At 29.9% G+C, this 21,901-nt stretch overlaps 1 protein-coding gene across 1 annotated transcript in view; it reads right to left on the reverse strand.

Annotated features, from left to right (window-relative positions):
- Positions 1-1,307: 1,307 nt before the first annotated feature.
- The window catches only part of LOC107454766 (dopamine receptor 1), a 328,591-nt gene continuing 307,997 nt past the window's right edge, over positions 1,308-21,901 (reverse strand). The window contains exon 5 of the mRNA XM_071179038.2: positions 1,308-6,030. Coding sequence (XP_071035139.1) covers positions 4,797-5,987 — 1,191 coding nt within the window. The 5' untranslated portion in view covers positions 5,988-6,030 and the 3' untranslated portion in view covers positions 1,308-4,796. The remainder of the gene's footprint in view (positions 6,031-21,901) is intronic.

The following is a 21,901-nucleotide window of genomic DNA, read 5'->3' on the forward strand; positions in this document are numbered from 1 at the left end:
AAAATTTTGCTGTGTAGTATGTTATCTAAAAGTAATGAAGGGATAAACTATGTATCTATTATTTGAGAATAAAGTTTTCAAACAAGGAACTTATCATTTTGGAATTCTCCGGGAATTATAAATCAGGTAAGTGCAATGATTTTTACAATAAAAAATTTGCTTGTAAATATTTTTTTTCATTTGATGATGGTTCTCTACAGAATGGTTTTTTACGTCTGATTAAGAACTATAAGAATAATAAAAAAAGAAACAATATGGAAGTTTTTATTTCAATGTAAAGAATTCTTAAAATCGTTTTTTTATCCTAAGAATTCTTTATTTTCCGTTTTTTAGTTTATAATTTTTTGATAAAAATTGTTCTCAAAATACTTTTTTTGAAAAATTAAATGGTATAACATTATGTGTTTATGTATACTTCTTGTATATTCCAATGTTTGAAGTAATATGATTCAGAAAAGTATGGAATAAAAATTCGGTACTTACATATTAACGCCACCGCCGCTACAGATTTGGCGGTTTTTAAGTGCCGCCAATCTACACTTAAAATGTTTGCGACAATTCCTTAAAATAAAACACTTTATTTAAAATCAAAATAGTCAATCGGATTTCGGTGGAAAATGAGCCGATATAGAGTTTAGCATAGATTCAAAACAATCATATCGCCATATGAACTCTGATAAATAAGATTCCAAATGAAATAACATTTCCAAAACGTACTTTTACCAAGATAAAGTTTCATGTTGTGGGAATTGGTACATTTTCGTTTTTTCGGTAAAATATTTCCCTCCTGAAAAAATAAAATTGCATCTTGTTTTGTTTTTGGCAAATCCCAAAGACGAATTTTCGTAGCACTAAAAATGGCGACAAAAAAGAATTGTTTTTTTGTTTTTGCTTCGTCAGCATTCTTTATTTTACGTTTCTTCGTTTCTAAATAATGATTTTTATTGAAACTTGAAATTTTTTGATAAAAATTGTTGTCAAAAAACTTTGTTTACAAAATTAAATTTCATAAAATTATGAAGCTTATGTATACTTTTTGTTCATTTTAATTTTTGAAGTAATATGATTCTTAAAACTATAGAATGTAAAGTTTAAATGGGCCTTTCATGTTATATCATTAAATTTAGTAATACTATTTCTCGGTCATTAGGTTTTAACTCTTATAAGAATATACATATTTTTTTCTGTTAATGTACAAATATTTTTCCGATGTGTTTTGGATATTCCTTCTCTAATAAAAAGAGATACCATTTTGTTTTCGGTTGTACAAGAAAGAATATCAAGCATTTTTTCATTTTTAAATTTAATAAGCCACATTAAAGAAGGAACGTTGCAATGCTACACGCTACATTAACGACGTCTCCAGAGTAACTGAATGACGGTTCATATAGAAATCGCAGGTAAGCGTCTCATACAACAACGCCCCCTATAGTTCGTTGCGATCGCGAATTAAACAAGTTTTGATGTTTTTATTTTGTTAGACTTCAATAATGTTTTTATTTTTTCCTGGATTTAATATTTATCTGCTACATTTTTGACAAGCATTATAAGAATATTTTATTAAGGACGGTAATCCTCTATTTGATTCAGTATTATGCTCTTTAGAGTTTTACATTCTCTAATTAATTTGTTACATTTTAATGTTTATTAACTTTTTTTCACTTCGTTAAATAACGTTATACATGCAAAGTCAAAAAGTAAATTCTTGTGTATAAAGACCGAAGAGAGTGGTTATAAAATACGTCATTAAATGAGCAACTGAAGGATCATTTCTCGAAAAAAAATTATTCGAAATGCAACAAAAATCGTAACTTATATCCTGATTATACGGTAACGATTCTAATCCATAAAAATTTATTTTGTAACTGTTAGAAAAATAATTTAATTATTCAACCGATGCTTGAAATAGAAATGTAAATTTCAATTTTCTTTTAAAAAAAACTGGATCACATAACCTTTAACTCATTACGATTTCGTTACGTCACCAGCAATGTAGGAAATTCCTGTATTATTCACAGAGTTTAGAATGACAGGCATTTTTAGGCTGAGTTCGAAATAAATCGTAATTTTTATTAATAATTAATGATTTTTATTAAATTTTGAATTAAATTTTTTAATTAATAATTTTTAGGAAAGAAATATTACTTAAGGGATAAAATAACAATTCCTTTATTCAATAAATTAATTTCTTATAAAACTCAAATTTTAATTTCACCATCCCAACAGGTTATCATTAATAACATCCTATTTGGAATAACATTAATATAGTGAAAGTCGGGAAATGGTCCTTAAACAAATATCAGCGTAGGAAATACCGGACAATCATTGTGTACATTTCTGCCCACTTATTATTCCGGTTAATCTGGTAAACGTTAATATTACATAATGTCCTTCTTAATGAAATGAAATATGAGCTTACTTGTTGCACTATTTATTATACTAATAAATCATAATTATATAAATGAAAATCATGAAATATTCCTTTTCATACATTACTGATTCAATATATGGCATTGTAAACAATACCTAGGCAATGTGAAAAACGGTTAACATTATCGGTCACTGCTTACAGTACCGATAGATTTTTGACATTGTTAACAGAGCTAGATTTCCATTTTTTTTCTAGTAACACACACATTGATTCATGCAAAGCATTTATGTTACTTTTGGATTCGTTTACGTAATCTATATATTTATTTTTCTAGTGTGGCACCAAAAACGCGAATATTTCTCTATCTAAATTGGCAACACTATAACAATCTATAATAATTCATTTTGCCAGGTTGTTTTAAGTTATAATTTAAGTATTGTTAAATAATTATCTGTACTTTAAGCATTTATTTAGAAAGTTTAACTACAAAGCAATTATTTAGACTCATTTTTTTATCCTTTCTAAAGTGGCTGTAGAAATTTTAAACATAACTAATTTTGCATCTTATCTCACGACAAAGATGGATATAATTATAATATTTCTGCTTACTATTGTGTTGAAATGTCCCAAACTTTTACTTACGGCTGTTTGTGCAATTTAATACTTGTCGGGTGGATTTTAAATTATTACTCTTTATATTATAATATTCAATTAATTATTGAAAATCCAATACATCGAAAACTTTGACAATAATGTGATTTTTCTTAAGAAAAGTTAAAAGTGAAAACAAGGTACTTCAGCGGGGCTATTTCATGTTAAATTTTATATAATGAAAAAAACCACATTTGAAAGTTATATAGTTAAGAGGAATAAATTACTAAACATGTAAGTAACATTTACATTCATTAAATCGTATGCTTATAACATCCAAAATCTACATTAAGTGATTTATATTTATTTATTTGATATGTGTTTAAACATGTTAAGTAATTGGTGATATTTAAAATAATAAAATATTACATATACTATTACTAGCGCACGCTTTCAGATCATTTATCAAAGCGCAAATAAGCGTCATTACTGATTCAAAAAACTGTTCTTATAATAAATATGTAAAAAACATAAGTAAAATATCAAACTTCTATTGTATTGTGTCACTATAATATTTTGCGGCATAAATCATGCAGGAAATATAAAACTCGATTTAGTTTAAGTAACACTTCTTTAACTGAAAGAGTTGGAACAGTATTTATGGAAAAACACATTTAAAAAATCATTCAGAAGTGCTTGTTCAGGCGAAACTATACTTTTCCGTATTGTGTTGACATTGGAAATTCTAGGAACTTTTAAGGTATCTATCAAAAAACAAAACTAAGGAGCAGTTTGATTAAAATATTTAGAAAACAAATGTGGCTTATCACTATACTGACACAAGCCCTTCACTTTTAGTAATTGATTTAATACAATATAGATTATGGAATTATTGCTTTTCTAACCAGTATAAGTACAATACCGTTGGCTTTACTTTAATGCGAGATTGCTATTTTGTATTTACATGATAATATATTGTTTTAAAATATTATAAAAATAAGCATATTTTATGTTCTTTTAGGCAAGTGTAAACAGGGAGCAAAATTTGTTATGATAATTGCCCCTAAGAAAAACATTCATAATGTTAACATTTAAACCGTATTTATTAAATCATTTTGATTTATGCTAAAACATATAAGTACGTCAACAATAAATAAAAAGACACACATTTATGTTTATAATTTTAACTTTTTAAATAAGTCAAACAAATCAATAAGAAAGATTTCGCTATGATTTATATCTTTTCCTTCTATTTTACTTTTTTTCCCTCTATAATAATTTACAGTAGGAGAAAAGAGAGAAATATACAGTTCCCAAGGACTAAAAAAACTCGAAACATAATTAATTTTTATCAAAAATTAATTAGAAAAAACTTTAAAACAAATAAATAGTTTTTTCACAACAATTTATCCTGAAAGTTTTCTTGTTTAAAATACGTGCAATCATTACAAGACTTTCGTTGTTCAGTTTATTGATTCCAAGGACATTTTATTAATTATAATACTTTTGTTATAGTTCATTAGTCAATAAAATTTAATTTGACAGCAGAAATTAAATCATATGTTTTTCTGAGTGTCTTTCTTAAAATTTTTGAATATAAATTAGGATTTTTTATTCACCGTCACTTACATGTTCTGATCTATTTTTGGTACATAGTTTCAAAGCAAAAAGAAATTTTTAACTCAATCTAATGCATTGAAGAGCAATTGCAATTAAATATCAGATGTTATTTCATTTTAGAAATTTAAATTCTTCTGATTTATTTCAAAAATAAAATTTTTTTTTTAGTAGAAACATTTTCACAATTAGATGTAAGACGGTGATATCAGTGATGTCACACATCAGATGATTTACCTGACCAATCACCATGCATTTCTATCCTGTTTATAGGGTCTGGATTTAATGGTGATGACGGAGGCAGATGATTATTACTGTTACCAACACCTAATGTGGTGCGTCTGGTATCACAGCGATCTCTGTAAGTCTGTTTGCAACAAGGACAGCACTCGATCTGAAGATAAGTAAGAATTATTTTACGGAATGCTTCCCTAAACTCTGTATTAAAAATACTGTATATAATTGGATTCAAAGCCGAGTTGCAATAACCAAGCCATGTCAGAAACTTGAAGACCATGTCTGATATACATGATTTACAAACAGCTGCAACAATATTTATGCAGAAAAAGGGCACCCAACACACTAGAAAGGTACCCATTATGAAACCTAAGGTGATAGCAGCTTTGTGGTCCATGTTATGGTGATGATTATGATGATTAGAGTTGCAAGAATTGGACCCACTGGATTTTCTTGTCTTGGTGACGGCCCGAATATTTCGCACATGTTTTCGGGCATATAGATATAGTCTTGTATATAATGCTACCATGACTACACATGGTGCATAAAAGCTGATAATCGATGATACCACAGCGTAAACTGGCGTCAAATCTAAAGCACACGTGGGCCGAAGTTCTTCGTCAATGGATTCAGTCACTTTTTTAGGCCTATGCCAGCCCAGGCTTATAGGCAGAAAAGATACTAATGCTGATGTCAGCCATATTCCAGCTATAGCCATCAGCACAACTTTCTTTGTCATCCAGCGGCCATAACGTAAAGGGTCTTTGATATGAATGAATCTGTCCAAGCTTATTGCACATAGGTTGAGGATGGATGCTGTTGAGCACATGACATCAAAAGCTACCCAAGTATCGCAGAATTGTGGTCCAAACATCCAATATCCCATGAGATCATTTGGTACAGCAAATGTCATAACTAGAGATGACACAAATAAGTCAGCAAGTGCCAGGGACACGAGAAATAAGTTGCCTAATTTGCGTAGTCTTCGGTCTGTGTAGATAGCCAGACAGACTAGAAGATTGCCGGTGATAGCCATGAAAATGATGGTGACCAGGGGGATTCCAACGAGACATTTTGTAGTGGTGTCCCATGAATCGTCATAGTCATCGTCCGGATTATATGGTGTGGTCACTAATAACGACTCATTTAGTTGAGCCGAGGTTTCAAGCATGTTGAGCACAATTAAGTCACATGTTTGAAGAATTGAAGTACACCTGAAAACAAAAGAAAACGAAGAATGAGAAAACTTGTAAAGGAATGTAAGTAATTATATTAAAATAGTTAAAAGAAAATTCTGTCAAAAATGGTCTATGTGAAGCGTTAAATCAGATTCTAAAAATAAATGAATTACTGAAAAACACAAGGTAATCATCGATTAATTTATGTATTTCTCTTATTTGTTTATAAATAAATAAAAACTGCCCATCACTATCTCTCTAATATGCTGCTCATTTGCTGAATGTACCAGCTAAATAGCGCCATTCAGTCATTTATTTTATTCGAGTGAACCCAACAACAATTAATGAATCAGAATGATTTTTCATATTGTTGATTTCCTAACATACCTGTCTCTCAATATGCTAAAGCTTCATAACATAAAAAGTTTCATTTTGTCTGATTTGTCTTTCATTTTAATTGCGTTGGTCAATCAATAACTAATGATAAACTGTAATATTTGTTTTGAAAAAAATATTTTATTTGATAAGCAAGGCAAAAAAATCAGATCGTAGTGCAGTTTAGATAAAAAAAAAATAATAACAGTAAAATCACAGAGCAACAAGTTTTTTTCCAAGCCAGACAGATATTCTCCATTTTATGGTGGTGATGGGACTTATCCTTATGGTTTAGATTGGCTTTAAGGCCGGGCTCAGAAACTGTGCAACTGTTATATTAAATTTAAAATAATCATTTATGTTTTTGGGAATAGATTCACCTCAATAATGTTGAGGCAATTTATAATATGCTCCAGAGATAGTGGAAAGTTCCAGCTTGAGCATGGTGGAAAAGTTTTCATTCCATTTTCAAATCTCGTGTCCTTGACGTGATCAGTTCTAAAGCTACAAAGCATTGTTGAGATACACCGAGGGACCTCAAACTTCAAAAGTTCTCGAACAGATTTGCTGGCATGCCAATTGAACACTCCCTTTTAACTCCTAGAACTCATGGTTCTAAAAAAAACATCCGATTTCAAGTATCATACCTCGTTCATCAAATTAAAATCCTTTTCTTCCATCTTTTTGACAATGAGCATAAACTAAGCATGCACCATTTCATTTTATATTTAATTTTATTACCGTCATTGAAAAGCCAACCAAATTTTGGGCTTACGACTACGAATGTTCAACTCCGTAGCCTTGTAATAATGAACCCAATCCAGAAGAAACGAGAACTCCTGGATCAAGTATTGAGAGAAATTTTGCCCTCGAGGAGGACTTTTTGATGGAAATTAATCATCATTTGCATTACGCAAAGAGGAAAACCACGAACACCTCCCACAGTTAACCTGGAGGCAGGGCGACTCTAATCCATGATCCGTCTAACACTGAGGATATTTACGTCAGCATTGTGGTCCATGCGAACCGTGTGCGGAATTCGTATCGGTCAGCCGTCACTGGGATTTGATACTGGTTCACCTCATTAGAAGGCGAACGCTCTATCCTTTGATTCACCACCCTCAATCTGATGCCCTTGAAGTGACCAGGAATTGTGCTCTCCCTTTTAACTCCTAGCACTCATGGTTCTAAAAAAAATCATCCGATTTCAAGTATCATACCTCGTTCATCAAATTAAAATCCTTTTCTTCCATCTTTTTGACAATGAACAAAAACTAGGCTTTCATCTGAGTTGGGATGCTGTTTCGAATCCTTATACCTTAAAATACCGATTTTTAATTGCAGCTATTCATTAGCAATAATTAGCAGAGCGAAGTAGTATGAAACCTAATTTAGCTTAAAAGTTGTAGTTGTTCAGTTTGATTATTTTTTTGTTAATCTTCTTTAAAGCTATGGAATACAAGGTTGAAAAATGTTTTAGAGACAAAGCATCACAGTAGTGTGTTGATTGCAGGCAAGATCGCACCTCTAGAAAAAAGGCTGTGAAGATCGTGAGTTCAATTCTACGATATAATTGGGTACTTGCATTTCAAGAAGATCATTGATACCCAGACTTAAGACCTATGATCGCTTATAAAAAAGATGGCGCGTTGATGACAAGATAATGTTGAGCTGAGTCTCTCCAAAAAAGTTAGAATGCTAATTAGCGTTAAGTTAATTAAATACAATCGCACATCGAATTCGTTAAAATATAATTATTTCTCTTCTACGTTTTTTTATTTAAATTGGATTTATTATTTGTTTAGATAGTTTATTGTAACAATGATACATGGTATTTGTTTTGTGTACCTGGCAATTTTCACGCAGTTTGTTTATGTTCTTCATGGCTTCATGCCTGTCGTTGTGTTAAGTAAGAAATACTCAGTGAAAGAATTGAACTCGTTGTGAAAGAAATTAGAATGTGTCACTTAAGATAATTTATATTCGACGGGCTTGTCTTACAAACTAAGGCTAAACAACGTTAAAGAGCACAAAAATATTTATAAAATACAGACAGCTGTTTCGGATGCTCAAAGGGCAACCTTCCTCAGCGCATCAGTACTTTCTGCTCTTTAAGGTTGTTTAGCCTTAGTTTGTATTTTAGCCCAAAGGTCGCCCACTCGTGTATTTATGATGGGCTTGTCTTACTCGAAATAGAATGGAAAGATCAGCTGTTAAAGTAAACAAATGTCACGTTTCAACAACCAATCAGGGTCGATATACCCACACTGCGTCTCTTGCAGGTATTCCAATGGAAGAAGATTGCCATTGAGACGGTTTAATATCCATGCATGTACGCCTTAAGCAGATTCTGGTTGGAACCGCAATGGCTAACGTAATGTGTAAGTTATGAAAATTTGCACCAATGTACGCATTGATTACTACGTTTGATAAAAAGTATTAACACTCTTTACCATTAATATTAAAGATTAGGGTTCTGCGAAAAAGTTAAATGTCCTTCGTATGCTTACGTTGGTTCAAACTAAAAAGGGTAAATACCCGGAAGTGAAATAGAAACCCTTTAAAAATAATTATTGGTTTCCGAACAAATTAATAAATGAGCAATATCTGTATCCTTATTGTCTAAATGAATAAAAACTTAGTTTGATAGTTTAATAAAAACTGTTTTTTACTAATGCTATTATGGAAATTTATTTATATATTTTCAAACTGCTGTTTCAAAATGTCATTTCAGTTCGTCTGACCTTAAACATGTTTTATTTTCAATACGTCCTTCGAGAAATCCTAAACTATAACCTCAACTAGTATTATTGAATAAAATAATTTTCCCTACCTCATATTTGCATTTCAATATATTCTTAACTCAATGACAAGAACAAATCTTTAAGCATACTTTAAGTAGAATATAAAATTTTCATATAATATGCTATAGTCTCTATATGTAATATGTTAGTCTCTATAAAAAGGTATAAAACTATTAGGAGAAAACTTAAATTTTTATGGTAAATTGGACAAAGCATTTCGAATCAGTGACCCATATTTCGACAAGATTTTAATATACATATAAATATTTCGGCTTTTTCTTTTTTTTCTTAAAAATAGAAAGATCAAGTTAATATATAAAAAGCAAAAGATAAAATAAATTTACATTTAATTTTTTTTGAAGGCGCATATTGTCTTCTTTTTTATGTTTGACGAAAATATTTTTGAAACATCTCTTGTATACATTTCTGTTTGTTATACTTAAAGAAAATAGTTATTAATTTTTTCATAAAAATGGAGGAAATAACATAAATAAAAACACTTATAAAAGGTTACGAAATTCTACGTTCTTATAAAGCGGGAAAAAACATTTTAAGAACGACTTTATATCATTTGTTAGTTCAACTATAAAAGATGCCAACAATGTGTCAAAAACGTAACAAGCTCTTTATCAGAGAAAAATTAATTGAAATACCAAAATGTGGTAATGCACATGACTTCTATTTTAGTTTTCATACAGAGGCAGTTACACGTTATAACATTCTAGACCTCTTTTAAAATTGCATTAAGATGTGAGTGAAGCTATATATTACTATATCTTACTATATATAAAAATCTAATGATGGTGTCGCAGTTTTCCATTATTATCCGGGCATTTCTATTGGCCGGAAAATCACGTGGTAGGATCCAGTTTTCCCTCATTCATTTCCATATTGTTTTGGTTGTCATCAGCACAAAATTAACAATAGTCGTAAAGGTATTCGCGATCGCAACGAACTATAGGGGGCGTTGTTGTATGAGACTAATACCTGCAAATTCTATATGAACAGTCATTCAGTTACTCTAGAGACGTCGTTAATGTAACACGTAGCATTGCAACGTTCCTTCCTTATTGTGGCTAATTAAATTTAAAAAAGAAAAATGCTTGATATTCTTTCTTATGCAAACGAAAACAAAATGGTATCTCTTTTTATTAGAGAAGGAATATCCAAAACACATCGGAAAAATATTTGTACATTAACAGAAAAAAATATGTATATTCTTATAAGAGTTAAAACCTAATGCCCGAGAAATAGTACTACTAAATTTAATGATATAACATGAAAGGCCCATTTAAACTTTACATTCTATAATTTTAAGAATCATATTACTTCAAAAATTAAATTGAACAAAAAGTATACATAAGCCTCATAATTTTATGAAATTTAATTTTGTAAACAAAATTTTTTGACAGCAATTTTTATCAAAAAATTTCAAGTTTCAATAAAAGTCATTATTTAGAAACTAAGAAACGTAAAATAAAGAATGCTGACGAAACAAAAACAAAAAAACAATTCTTTTTTGTCGCCATTTTTAGTGCTACGAAAATTATTCTTTGGGATTTGCCAAAAACAAAACAAGATGTAATTTTATTTTTTCAGGAGGGAAATATTTTACCGAAAAAACGAAAATGTACCAATTCCCACAACATAAAACTTTATCTTGGTAAACGTACGTTTTGGAAATGTTATTTCATTTGGAATCTTATTTATCAGAGTTCATATGGCGATATGATTGTTTTGAATCTATGCTAAACTCTATATCGGCACATTTTCCACCGAAATTCGATTGACTATTTTGATTTTAAATAAAGTGTTTTATTTTATGAATTGTCGCAAAAATTTTAAGCGTAGATTTGCGGCACTTAAAAGCCGCCAAATCTGTAGCGGCGGTGGCGTTAATACGTAAGCACCGAATTTTTATTCCATACTTTTCTGAATCATATTACTTCAAACATTGGAATATACAAGAAGTATACATAAACACATAATGTTATACCATTTAATTTTTCAAAAAAAGTATTTTGAGAACAATTTTTATCAAAAAATTATAAACTAAAAAACGGAAAATAAAGAATTCTTAGGATAAAAAAACGATTTTAAGAATTCTTTACATCGAAATAAAAACTTTCATATTGTTTCTTTTTTTATTATTCTTATAGTTCTTAATCAGACGTAAAAAACCATTCTGTAGAGAACCATCATCAAATGAAAAAAAAATATTTACAAGCAAATTTTTTATTGTAAAAATCATTGCACTTACCTGATTTATAATTCCCGGAGAATTCCAAAATGATAAGTTCCTTGTTTGAAAACTTTATTCTCAAATAATAGATACATAGTTTATCCCTTCATTACTTTTAGATAACATACTACACAGCAAAATTTTATAATTGATAGGAATTTGAATATGTAGCTAAAAACAGAATAGCTGAATTCTAGTTGAACTTATTCTTTCAAAACTAAAAAATACTTACTAAGAAAACGATTAAAATTAAGTAAGAATCAGCACAAATGGCATTATTTCAAGTAACTTGGATAATTTTTTATTGTTGTTTTCCGAATTATATGGATACAGAAATATATACTATTCTATAACGAAGAAGAATATGCTATAACTATTACAATTCTGTATGTTCTGAATTCATATTTATTCACTGGAATGACGAAAGCAATGTTGACTTCACTTTAATTCGTAATGAATTGAAGACAGAAGAAATGCGTTTTACCTTAATACACACATCTGTAACAGTATCCGAAATCGGAAGTCATCAGTTGCAAGTTTGTTGATAATAGAAATTAAAAATTATTGAGGAATTTTTCTTCAAATGTTTGGCGTGTTCTGTTCCTGAAAGATTTACTAATATTCTGGAGATTTTTTTCAAGTTCTTCGGCCTTTTCCTTAGGGAAATTTTGTTTCTTATTTGCTGCTAAAAAATGGCGTCTGATTCAGTCAATGATTTTGATGGAACTAAATGAAAACGTGATAAATTAATGTCTGATATTTACAGGCTCCCGCTAGACGGGGTACTCGAGCGTTGCTATCGCGAATTGTTTTTCTTTAAATATTTTTGTATCCCTAATTTGAACTTATTTTCCAGTACTGCTACTATTAGCGAGAGTATTAAATTATGGTTGTGAACTCATCAAATTTGTTTGAACAATACAATGCTATAAGAATATAAATGTTATTTTAAAAAAATGATTACTTCAAAAAATCACTTCCGTTCACCAAGAGATCTAATATTTGGGTAAAGTAATATTTGAGAGTAATATTTAGACGTGGGAAGTAGAGGCACAAGAGTAAGTTTCCTTTTAGTACATATATGTTAAGTGAATAATTTTAACTTTAATAAAAAAATTGTTTTCTGCCAAGAAAAGACAATTATTGCGAAGCAATATTGCAAAGCAATAATCGGGGTTGGTGAGCGGCAGCGAACAGAAGGCTTAGCCCCCTAGTGTTATATATTATATTAACAGGTAATAGAGCGTTTCCTCCTAAGGAGGAGACCCTGATTCGAATCCCAGCGATGGCTGGTCGGTTCGAATTCCGCATCCGGTTCGCACCACAGTGCAGACGTAAAATATCATCAGTGGTAGACGGATCATGGGTTGCGATCAGGTTAACCGTGGAAGGTTTAAGTTTTTTTTCCTCTCCATGTAACGTAAATGCGTTCGAGTTCTACAAAATCCTCTGTCCTCCACGAAAGCAAAATTTCTCTCAATACTTGATCCATGAGTTCCCTTGTTTTCTGGATTGGGTTCAAAATTGCAAGGTTGCGGAGGTGAGCAATGGTAGTCGTAAACTCAAAATAGTCTCGGCTGTTCAACGACGGGAAAAAAATAAAATAAAATGCTGAATTAAATAAAAAAATTCGTTTGATTTTACTTTCCATGATCTGAAATTTTAAAATACATCAATAAAAATGAGATATTGATTGTTTTAGAAAGTAAGGTCTACGAATTCGGGAAGCGATTGCACTAATAGAAAGGTCTATTTACAGCACAATTGAAAGACAGGATTCTTGGTAAATAAAGTGATGCGAGAAATTTTTTAATTGAACTAAACAACAGTAAACTCCTAGCTTTTACAAGATTTGCCAAGAGAAACTAGACTGCTGAAAAGATGCAAATTAGCTATCCCGTACGTGGAAAGTCAGATGTTAGTTAATTTTCAGTAACTATCAGATGAATTTTAGATAAATATCAATAGAATTGAGGAGTAACTATCAGATGGATTAAAACGATAACACAATTACAAAGTTTCCTCTTTTTAAAACTCCTCTGTCCGCGTTGCATCTCATGCGTTCATCCTTTTCGTGCCTGTGTGATTGGCGTCGCATGCCATGCGACGAAGAGGAAAATTGCATAATTGAAATTGAATTCGTAGCTACTTGCTGTCTTCTATTGATTATCTTTGTATTTCTAAAAATTACTAAGAGATGGCGCAACAACCACTTACCTTACAATTTTTGTTGTGAGATTTCCCGTCTTGAATTGAAATTAAAATCACTTTGTATTTTCTGTAATTTCGCTTTCATTACTGTTAAAATAATTGATTAATATTAAAGTTATTTCATTCCATTAGTATTAAAATTGATTATTATTAATTAATTATTAGTATTACTTAATTATCATCACTTATTTCAAAAGTATTAAAATTATTTTCCAAAATATTTTTACATAAATATCTGCATAAAATAATTATTAAACTTACCTTAAACACCTTAAAGCAATAGAGTTAATGAACAGTGTATTTTTTTAATATAAAACTTGACTGCATGGCAGAGAAAACTTGAGATCAGTGAACGGGACATCACGCATTTCACCACCAATAGGTCAAGCAAAAAAGTGCCTGATGACAAAAAATATTTTGCATTTTCGAATTTACGATAGAACATATATTAATTTTCATCAGTAAAAAAGAATGCATTTTTTTGGGTTAGAAATTCAGAAAAAAATCAGGCAGAGAAGAGGTTAATGTTCTACCGCAACATATCAGAACTATGTTAAAAATAATGTTACTGAAAAAAAGAAACTTATTGTGCAATAGAAAAATCAACGTATGTGACCAAAAGTTGAAACTTGAGATTTTTTAGATAATAAGCACTTTGTGAACTTGAAACTTGAACTTTTAAAAACTTGAATTGAATTTTTTTTTTAAATCTATTTTTTAATCAGTTATTTTAAACTCTATTTTAGCATTGACAGTAATAGAAAGGGGAATAAAATAGTCATCAAACCGCTTTTTTCAAATTCAAACGGGAATTGGAAAAACAGCATTTACGTCCAATTTTCCAATTGCAAGTCAGAAAAATTATTTTCTGTTAAGGACCAAATTACTGAGTTTAGTTATAATAAATTAAAAAATTAAATCGGAAGTAATTGAGCTGTATAGCAAGACATCCATTTCAGTTGATGTTATGTAACATTTAGAATAATTAATGGAGTAATGTCGAGTGTGACGCTTGGGTAATTTATTTTAACTGTATTCTCCACTTAGGAACCCATTTAATTACTTGAAACAAGACCCCCGACATTTTGAACAATACACGAATTAAATAATTAAATATGATTAATCTGGGTGAGAAAATATCTCTTATGGAATCTCAAATCTAGCTACATGCGTATACGTAATAACTATATCGGAATAATTGTTTCGTTAACTTTTCATTAAAATGTTTACTTTTTTCTTTTGATTTGATTTTAAGGATTTAATTCAATTAAATCTTCGATTTTGTGTTAACCAGAATTGTTGGTTTTATTTTGACAAAAGATAACTGGCTGTAGTAAATTTAAATTATTTTATGTGATATTCATATTTAAAGTGGAGTGAAACATCACTGTGTTATATGAATTATCTATATTTTTGCATTTACCGATAATGGTATTTTGAAAAATACATATACGATGATTTGTAAAAACTCTCGTTTTAGAATAAGCATCGGACACTCGATAGTTTTCATCTCCAACAACATCACGGTAAATATCGGAAATGATATATATATATCAAACATATGATATTTATCGACAGCGCTATATCGCATTTAATATCAAAAACAATAAATTTTGAATATAAAACTACGATAACACTCACTAACAATAAGTGTAGACTAAGATATTATCCTAAGTTTAAATTTCGAATATCGTCAACGATAGGTATCGAGAACGATATAATGTGAGTCAGTTGAAATTTTGAATATAGTCTTCGCGATAAGTATCGAAAATAGTCGAAAAAAGTAAAAATTTTGAATATCGACTTCGATCAAAATCAAATTCAATATTTTCGTGATTAGCAATAATTTTCGAATATCGTACTCGATGAGAAAATACGATATAACGATGAGTAGGGGAGAGTGGGGTCAATTGTAACATTTTTTACTTAACTATTTTTAACTAACAAAAAATCCAATACATTATTAGTATTAATTGACAGACGAGTAAAGTAGACTATCCTCTACTAGAAAAAAAAATAAATACCTGATTTTAAATATTATTATATTAGTTATTAACAATTTTTGACAGTCGTGCACTTGTTACAATTGTCCCCACTTACGGGGTCAATTGTAACAGTTCATAAATTCAACTAAAACATACTTAATTATACATATTATCATAGTTGTGATATTTTTTTTTTATTGATCAAAATAGTAGTGATATTTTAGGAGTAAAAATAATAATGAGCAGAGACCAAAAGGGTTAAACTTTTAACGTTAAGGAGTTAAAAATTTTAATTTATGCTGTGAAAGGTGACAAATAAAATAATGCACATGCAACATAATATAAATGATATAGGAAACCATTGGTGGTTCTTAAAGAGTTAAGTAATGGTTTGTAAACGTAAGATTATTTATTTTCAGCTGTTACAATCGTCCCTTTACTTGTTGTTACAATTGTCCCTAAGACGCCATTTCAGCTTCATTTGTTAAGAACAATGCTAGTTAATTAGCAAAACTAATATTTTTTTACTGAAATGTTAATTAAGGTGTTCACTTACGTATTCGGTTACTAATTTTTATTTGTTTAAACAAAATTACTTTGTTGCAATATAATATTCTAATACCAAAAAAAGTACTTGCTTAGCATGAAAATATCTTTTGTGATGTAACTCTTTCAAAAGTACATAAAAATGGTTGACATCAAGGGTGCACATGTAGATTTATTAAATACACCTTGTGCGCCACCTAGGAACCAAATCTAGAACCCGACACTCGAAATTTTTGCTCTGTTACAATCGTACCCTGTTACAATTGACCCCACTCTCCCCTATAAATTTCAAATATAATAAACGGAAAGTATCGAATACAAAAATACCATAAGTAGTTATAAACTTCGAATAATAAGCAACTTATATCATATTATCTTTATGGAATGATTTATTTTTAACAATCTTTATGGAATTCTGTATATGGAATTGTATTCTCGTCTTAGATCAGTATAAAACACAGTATTATTGTGAGTAACTATACATTTCCTATATCACTAATGTGAAAATAAATTAAATTAATTAAAATTAAATGAATTAAAATACATCGTGATGACACATAAAATCCTACACCACTCATCAGAATATAAACATTTAGAACTATGACACAAAAATATGAAATGCTTCGAATATAAATAGCTTCATATCCTATAAGAACACAAATAATAACTTCTTTCGAGTAATTTTATGTTCAGGTTATTTTTTAAATCGCAAAGTGAAAACATTAAACTGCTTTTTTCAAATTTTAATGCATTTCAAATACAATATTTTCGTGAGTAACTATTAATTTCATAAATAACCAATGTAAAATCAAATTAAATTAATTAAAATTAATTAAGTTGAAGTACATCGTGACGACGCATATAAAATCCTACACTACTCAGAATATAAACATTTAAAACTATGACGCAAAACAATGAAATGCATCCGATACAAACAGCTTCATACCATAAGAGAACACAAATAATAACTTCTTTCGAGTAATTTTATCTTAATGCATTTCATCTTTTATTTTTATAACATCAAAAATATATTTATGTAAATTGTTTAGTAAAAAGACTTTCTTTGATAAAAATGTTCTTTTATTTCTTTCCTTTCTGAGATTTGCATTTAAAATAAATTTTTAATCCTGACAACAGTGTTAGAAGCCGTTTTCTTTCTACGAGAGATATTCAAGCTTTTAAAATTCTGCACGAAAAATATTAGTCTCTAAATTACTCACAAAACTAAATGCCGGTTACTTAAGGCCTCTTGTTAAAACGTCAAAAAAAAGATTTTTTTTCTTCATTTTAACTGAGATCCAATATTTTTATTCCCACAAACAAAATAAATTTATTTTTTCCTAACGAAATGCAGTTTATAAGGTTACTTTGTTAAAAAAAATAACACCTTACTGGGATATTTAATCACAAACTCTGGCTGCGATATACAGCACTAAATAAATAAAAATAATAATCTAAAATGGTGGTTTTAAATCAAATTTTAAAGAACCGAATGTCATAAGCATGTGTGAATGCATGTATTTCATGAAAATCCCTAATTGTATGTACCGATTCACCGCAAATTTAGCGTACGTACGTTTACAGACACGGCGCACTTAATTATCAACTTTAAAACTGACTCCGACCATCATTTCGCGCTATAGATACCAAAAAAAGCTTTTTATAGGATTTGATAGATATTTTATTTGGGACATGGTGGCTCAGGGGATAGAGCACTCGCCTTTCAATGAGGTGAACTGGGTTTGAAAACGATTTAATAACTTTAAACCCCTCATCAGTCTAAAAATTGTTTCATCCCGATTTTTATGAATTTTTTATTTTTGGATTCCTACGTTTCGTTATCATAAGTAAAATCAATGCTATGCTAATAATTTCGTGACATCGTATGACGACACCGAATTCTTATTTTTTTGAAACTTATGAAAGTTCTTTTATATTGATTCTTAAATTTTTAAAGGGGGCTTTATGAACTTTAATAATGGAAACTCTACACAAACTAATATAATAAAAGTAAAGTCTAAAGTTAGGGGGAATTAGAGGTAAAAATTCTGAATATCACAGGTAAAAATCATACGTATAGTTAGTCTTTTATTTGGAGAGTTGAAACGTCTAACTCATATTTTGTTCAATGTAGTAGCATCGGAATATACAGGAAGTAACAAAAAATGCGTATTAGGTTCTTTGAAAGAGTATTAGGATGATATTACGGTACTTATCCGTTTCGAAGGGCGGTGTGAAATCTATAACCACAATATCAATATTAGGGACCTATATTGATAAAACTCATTGTATAATGGCAATACCAATAATATTTTATAACCGTCGTTGAACAACCAACCCGATTTTGGGTTATGGCTACCAATCTTTAACGCCAATCCAGATGACAAGGGAACAACAGGATCAAGTATGGGACGACATTTTGCATTCGTATAGAACTTTTTGATGGAACTAACCCGAAATTGCATTATATGAAGAAGAAAACCACGAAAACCTTCCACTGTTAGCTTGACTGCAAGGGGACTCTAACCCATGACCCGTCTACCACTGAGGCTATTTTAAGTCGGCATTGCAGTTAGGGTGAATCAGGTGCGGAATTCGTATCCACCAGCTATCGCTGAAATTCTAAACCGGTTCAATTCAATGGGAGGCGAATGACCCACCACGGCTAACTAATAGTATTTTATAACCGTCGTTGCACAGCAGATCCAATTTGGGGTTTACGACTACCAATGGTCGTAAGTAAGGGATCCAGAAGACAAGGGAACTCCTGATCTGGGAGAAATGTGCCCTCGTGGAGGTTTTTCTTTTATGAAACTAACCTGCATTTGCGTTGCATGGAGGGGAAAAACACGAAAACCACCCGTGTGTAGCTTGACAGCAAGAGGACTCTAACCCGTGATCCGTCTACAACAGAGGATATGTCGCGTCAGCACTGTGGTCGGTGCGAGCCGGGTGCGGAATTCGTACCGACCAGCCATCGCTTTGATTCGAACCCGGTTCACCTCAGTGGAAGGCGAACGCTCTATCCCCTGAGCCACCACGGCTCCTCCAATAGTATTTAATAAAACATTAAAATTAAGTATCACTGGTGTCAATGATAGTTTGAGAATTTTTACTGCCTTCGACGTAAGTAGCGACATTCGTTTGCCAAAAATAATGAGAAGAATATTTGCTAATTATTTTCGAGAATTACAATTAATTATTTTTGGTAATAGTTCGAAATTGAAATGAGAGAAAAGTTATTTATCAAAAAGATAAACTAATGGCGAATAACTTATTCGTATATATATTAACCGGAAAAAAATTTGCCATACTAGTATTGACGCCATTTTTTGTGTAAGTCACAAATTGAAATAAATCGATTGATAAACCAAAAACAAGTAACATACTTATTATTTAGTTTTAATCTCTAGTTTAATTAAATTTTTTTCCTTAAGAATTTTTGTTTCACACGAATTCTAGGATTTGGTCTCTGATTGATTCCCCTGTAAATGAAGAAATAATAAAGAGGGAAAACATTTAAAAAGAAAGAAAACTTCACAAAATATTAAAAAGAAAAAAAAAATCGGAAATAACAAAAAAGCAAATAAAATTTTTTCGTTAGATAGATCAGTTTATTGATTGAAACTAAAGTTCATCTAACAATTTCCAAACACAATATTTGATATTTCTTGTGCGTAATTTTTGAGTAATTTGTCAGACATTTGATTATTCCCGTAAGATTATTAATAATATTTTTTAATTCGGGAATTATACCTTTACAACGATGGGTCAAGCCTCTTATTGCGATGGGATCTTTAACTTAGTTTTTATAGTCGTTTAAATTCATGGGTAATAAATAATTTACAATTTGAAAAAATAACGTAAACAGATCTAAAAATTTATAGATTATCAAATAATAACAGCTTCAAAATTTTGATACACTAAAAAAATAGGATAATATTCTGATAAAAGCTCATAAAATCTTCCATGTTTTCCTTAAAAAAAGTCTAACCTCACATATTTTTCTTAAAATAGAAGTTTAAGTTAACAGTGTACAAAATAAAAAATGGACCACTCTTAATAACTCTTGATCTAATGATCAGATCTTCCGGTTCTAGAACTCATTCTTATAATGGTTCAAGTGAATAACCTCAAATTTGCTAATAAATTGATGCAGACGATATTTTAAGCTACGAATTAAGAGACAAAAACGTATTTTATCTAAATAAACATGACTTTTGTCCAACGGAATCATTTTTTTCGATCCCCAAAATGTAGAGAGTTGCCGCAATCAGGGAAAAATGGTCTAAATGGTATAGTCAGGAGAGTTGTCCAAAGTTTGGACCTTTAATGTTAATTTTATTTTTTGCATATTTTCCCATATCTCGAGCTCTTAAACGAATTAAAAATTTTTTGTACATAATCATGAAATCCATTTAACCAGAGATAGTTCAGCACAAAAAATGCATTTCAGTGAGTATTTATTAATTTTTATTATTTTATTTATTAATAGTCGAAAACCTTTTCAGTTGTAAGGTATACAATTTTTTAGATGATTCTAAAGAATGTATTTTTACAAGGCAAAATGAAGTTTTAGCAAAATAGGTTAAATATTTTTTGAAATCGAGAAATCGAATTTTAAAAAAAGTCTTATTTGTAAAATTTGAATTCTCAGGAACTTTTTAACCGATTTCGCTCAAACTTTGAATTTGGTCGTATAAAATGCATTCTTTAAAATGATGTAAGAAATTTTATACCTTACAATTCTTAAGTTCTTCAACTATTATTAAATTGAATAGTAAAAGATAATAAATATTTGCTGAAAGTTATATTTTGCATGGAATAATTTTTGGCTGAACGAATCTTATAATTGTGTACAAAATTAATCAATTCATTTAAAAAGTTGTCGAAATGTGGTAAAATATGCAAAAAAGTATATTTAACATTCAGTGGTCCAAGCTTTATTCCGTTCTTCTCACCAAACTATTGGGATCATATTTCCCAGATTGCGGTTACCCCGTATAAATTTGGTGTCAAAAATGCAAATCCATTTAAAAAAATATGTTTTTTTTTTCAGAGAAGGGACGGTCTGCACTAATTAATTGACATAGTTGATGTCACCTCCTCGAAACATTAAGATTGAGTCCTAGAACGTGAAGATCCGCTCACTGGATCAAAAATTATTCAGAGTGATCCGTTTATTTTTTGCGCGCTGTACATTTCAATATAAAAGTAACTTTAATGCAGTTAAAATTAATCTTACGCTTCAGTAACTGTTCAACGATTTAATAAATGCTTTTTCAGCATCAAAAAGTAATTTAAAACATTAAAGGATTATGCGTAACATTAATTTGATACATTTTAAAAGAAAAACTGAAATGAAATCACTTCTGCTAACTTAAGATTTATGAAATTACAACCTTTTCGACCGTAAACTCATTAAAGTAGACACCATTTTTCACTATATAATGAATCTAAACTATTAAAAAAACTACAAAGTATTCTTCTGAATTATTTTCATGAAAAATTAATTCCCCCTTTTTTTTTAATAACTCTCTAAGAGTAAAAAGTAAGAAAACTACTGAACTATTCATTATACAAATTGCAAGCTTTCAACATTTGTTTTGGACACATAGATTTTATTTATGTTTTTGAAAGTATTTTGTTACATAAAATGAGCTGTGTCTAATCTGTTTTCGCTCTTATAACCCGGTGAATATTTAAAAAGGAATTTTTAAAAATTGCAAACTTATTTGAATTTT

The sequence above is a fragment of the Parasteatoda tepidariorum genome, chromosome 6 (assembly GCF_982258835.1).
Source record: "Parasteatoda tepidariorum strain Cologne lab strain chromosome 6, Ptep-v5.0, whole genome shotgun sequence".
Classification (NCBI taxonomy): Eukaryota; Metazoa; Arthropoda; class Arachnida; order Araneae; family Theridiidae; genus Parasteatoda; species Parasteatoda tepidariorum.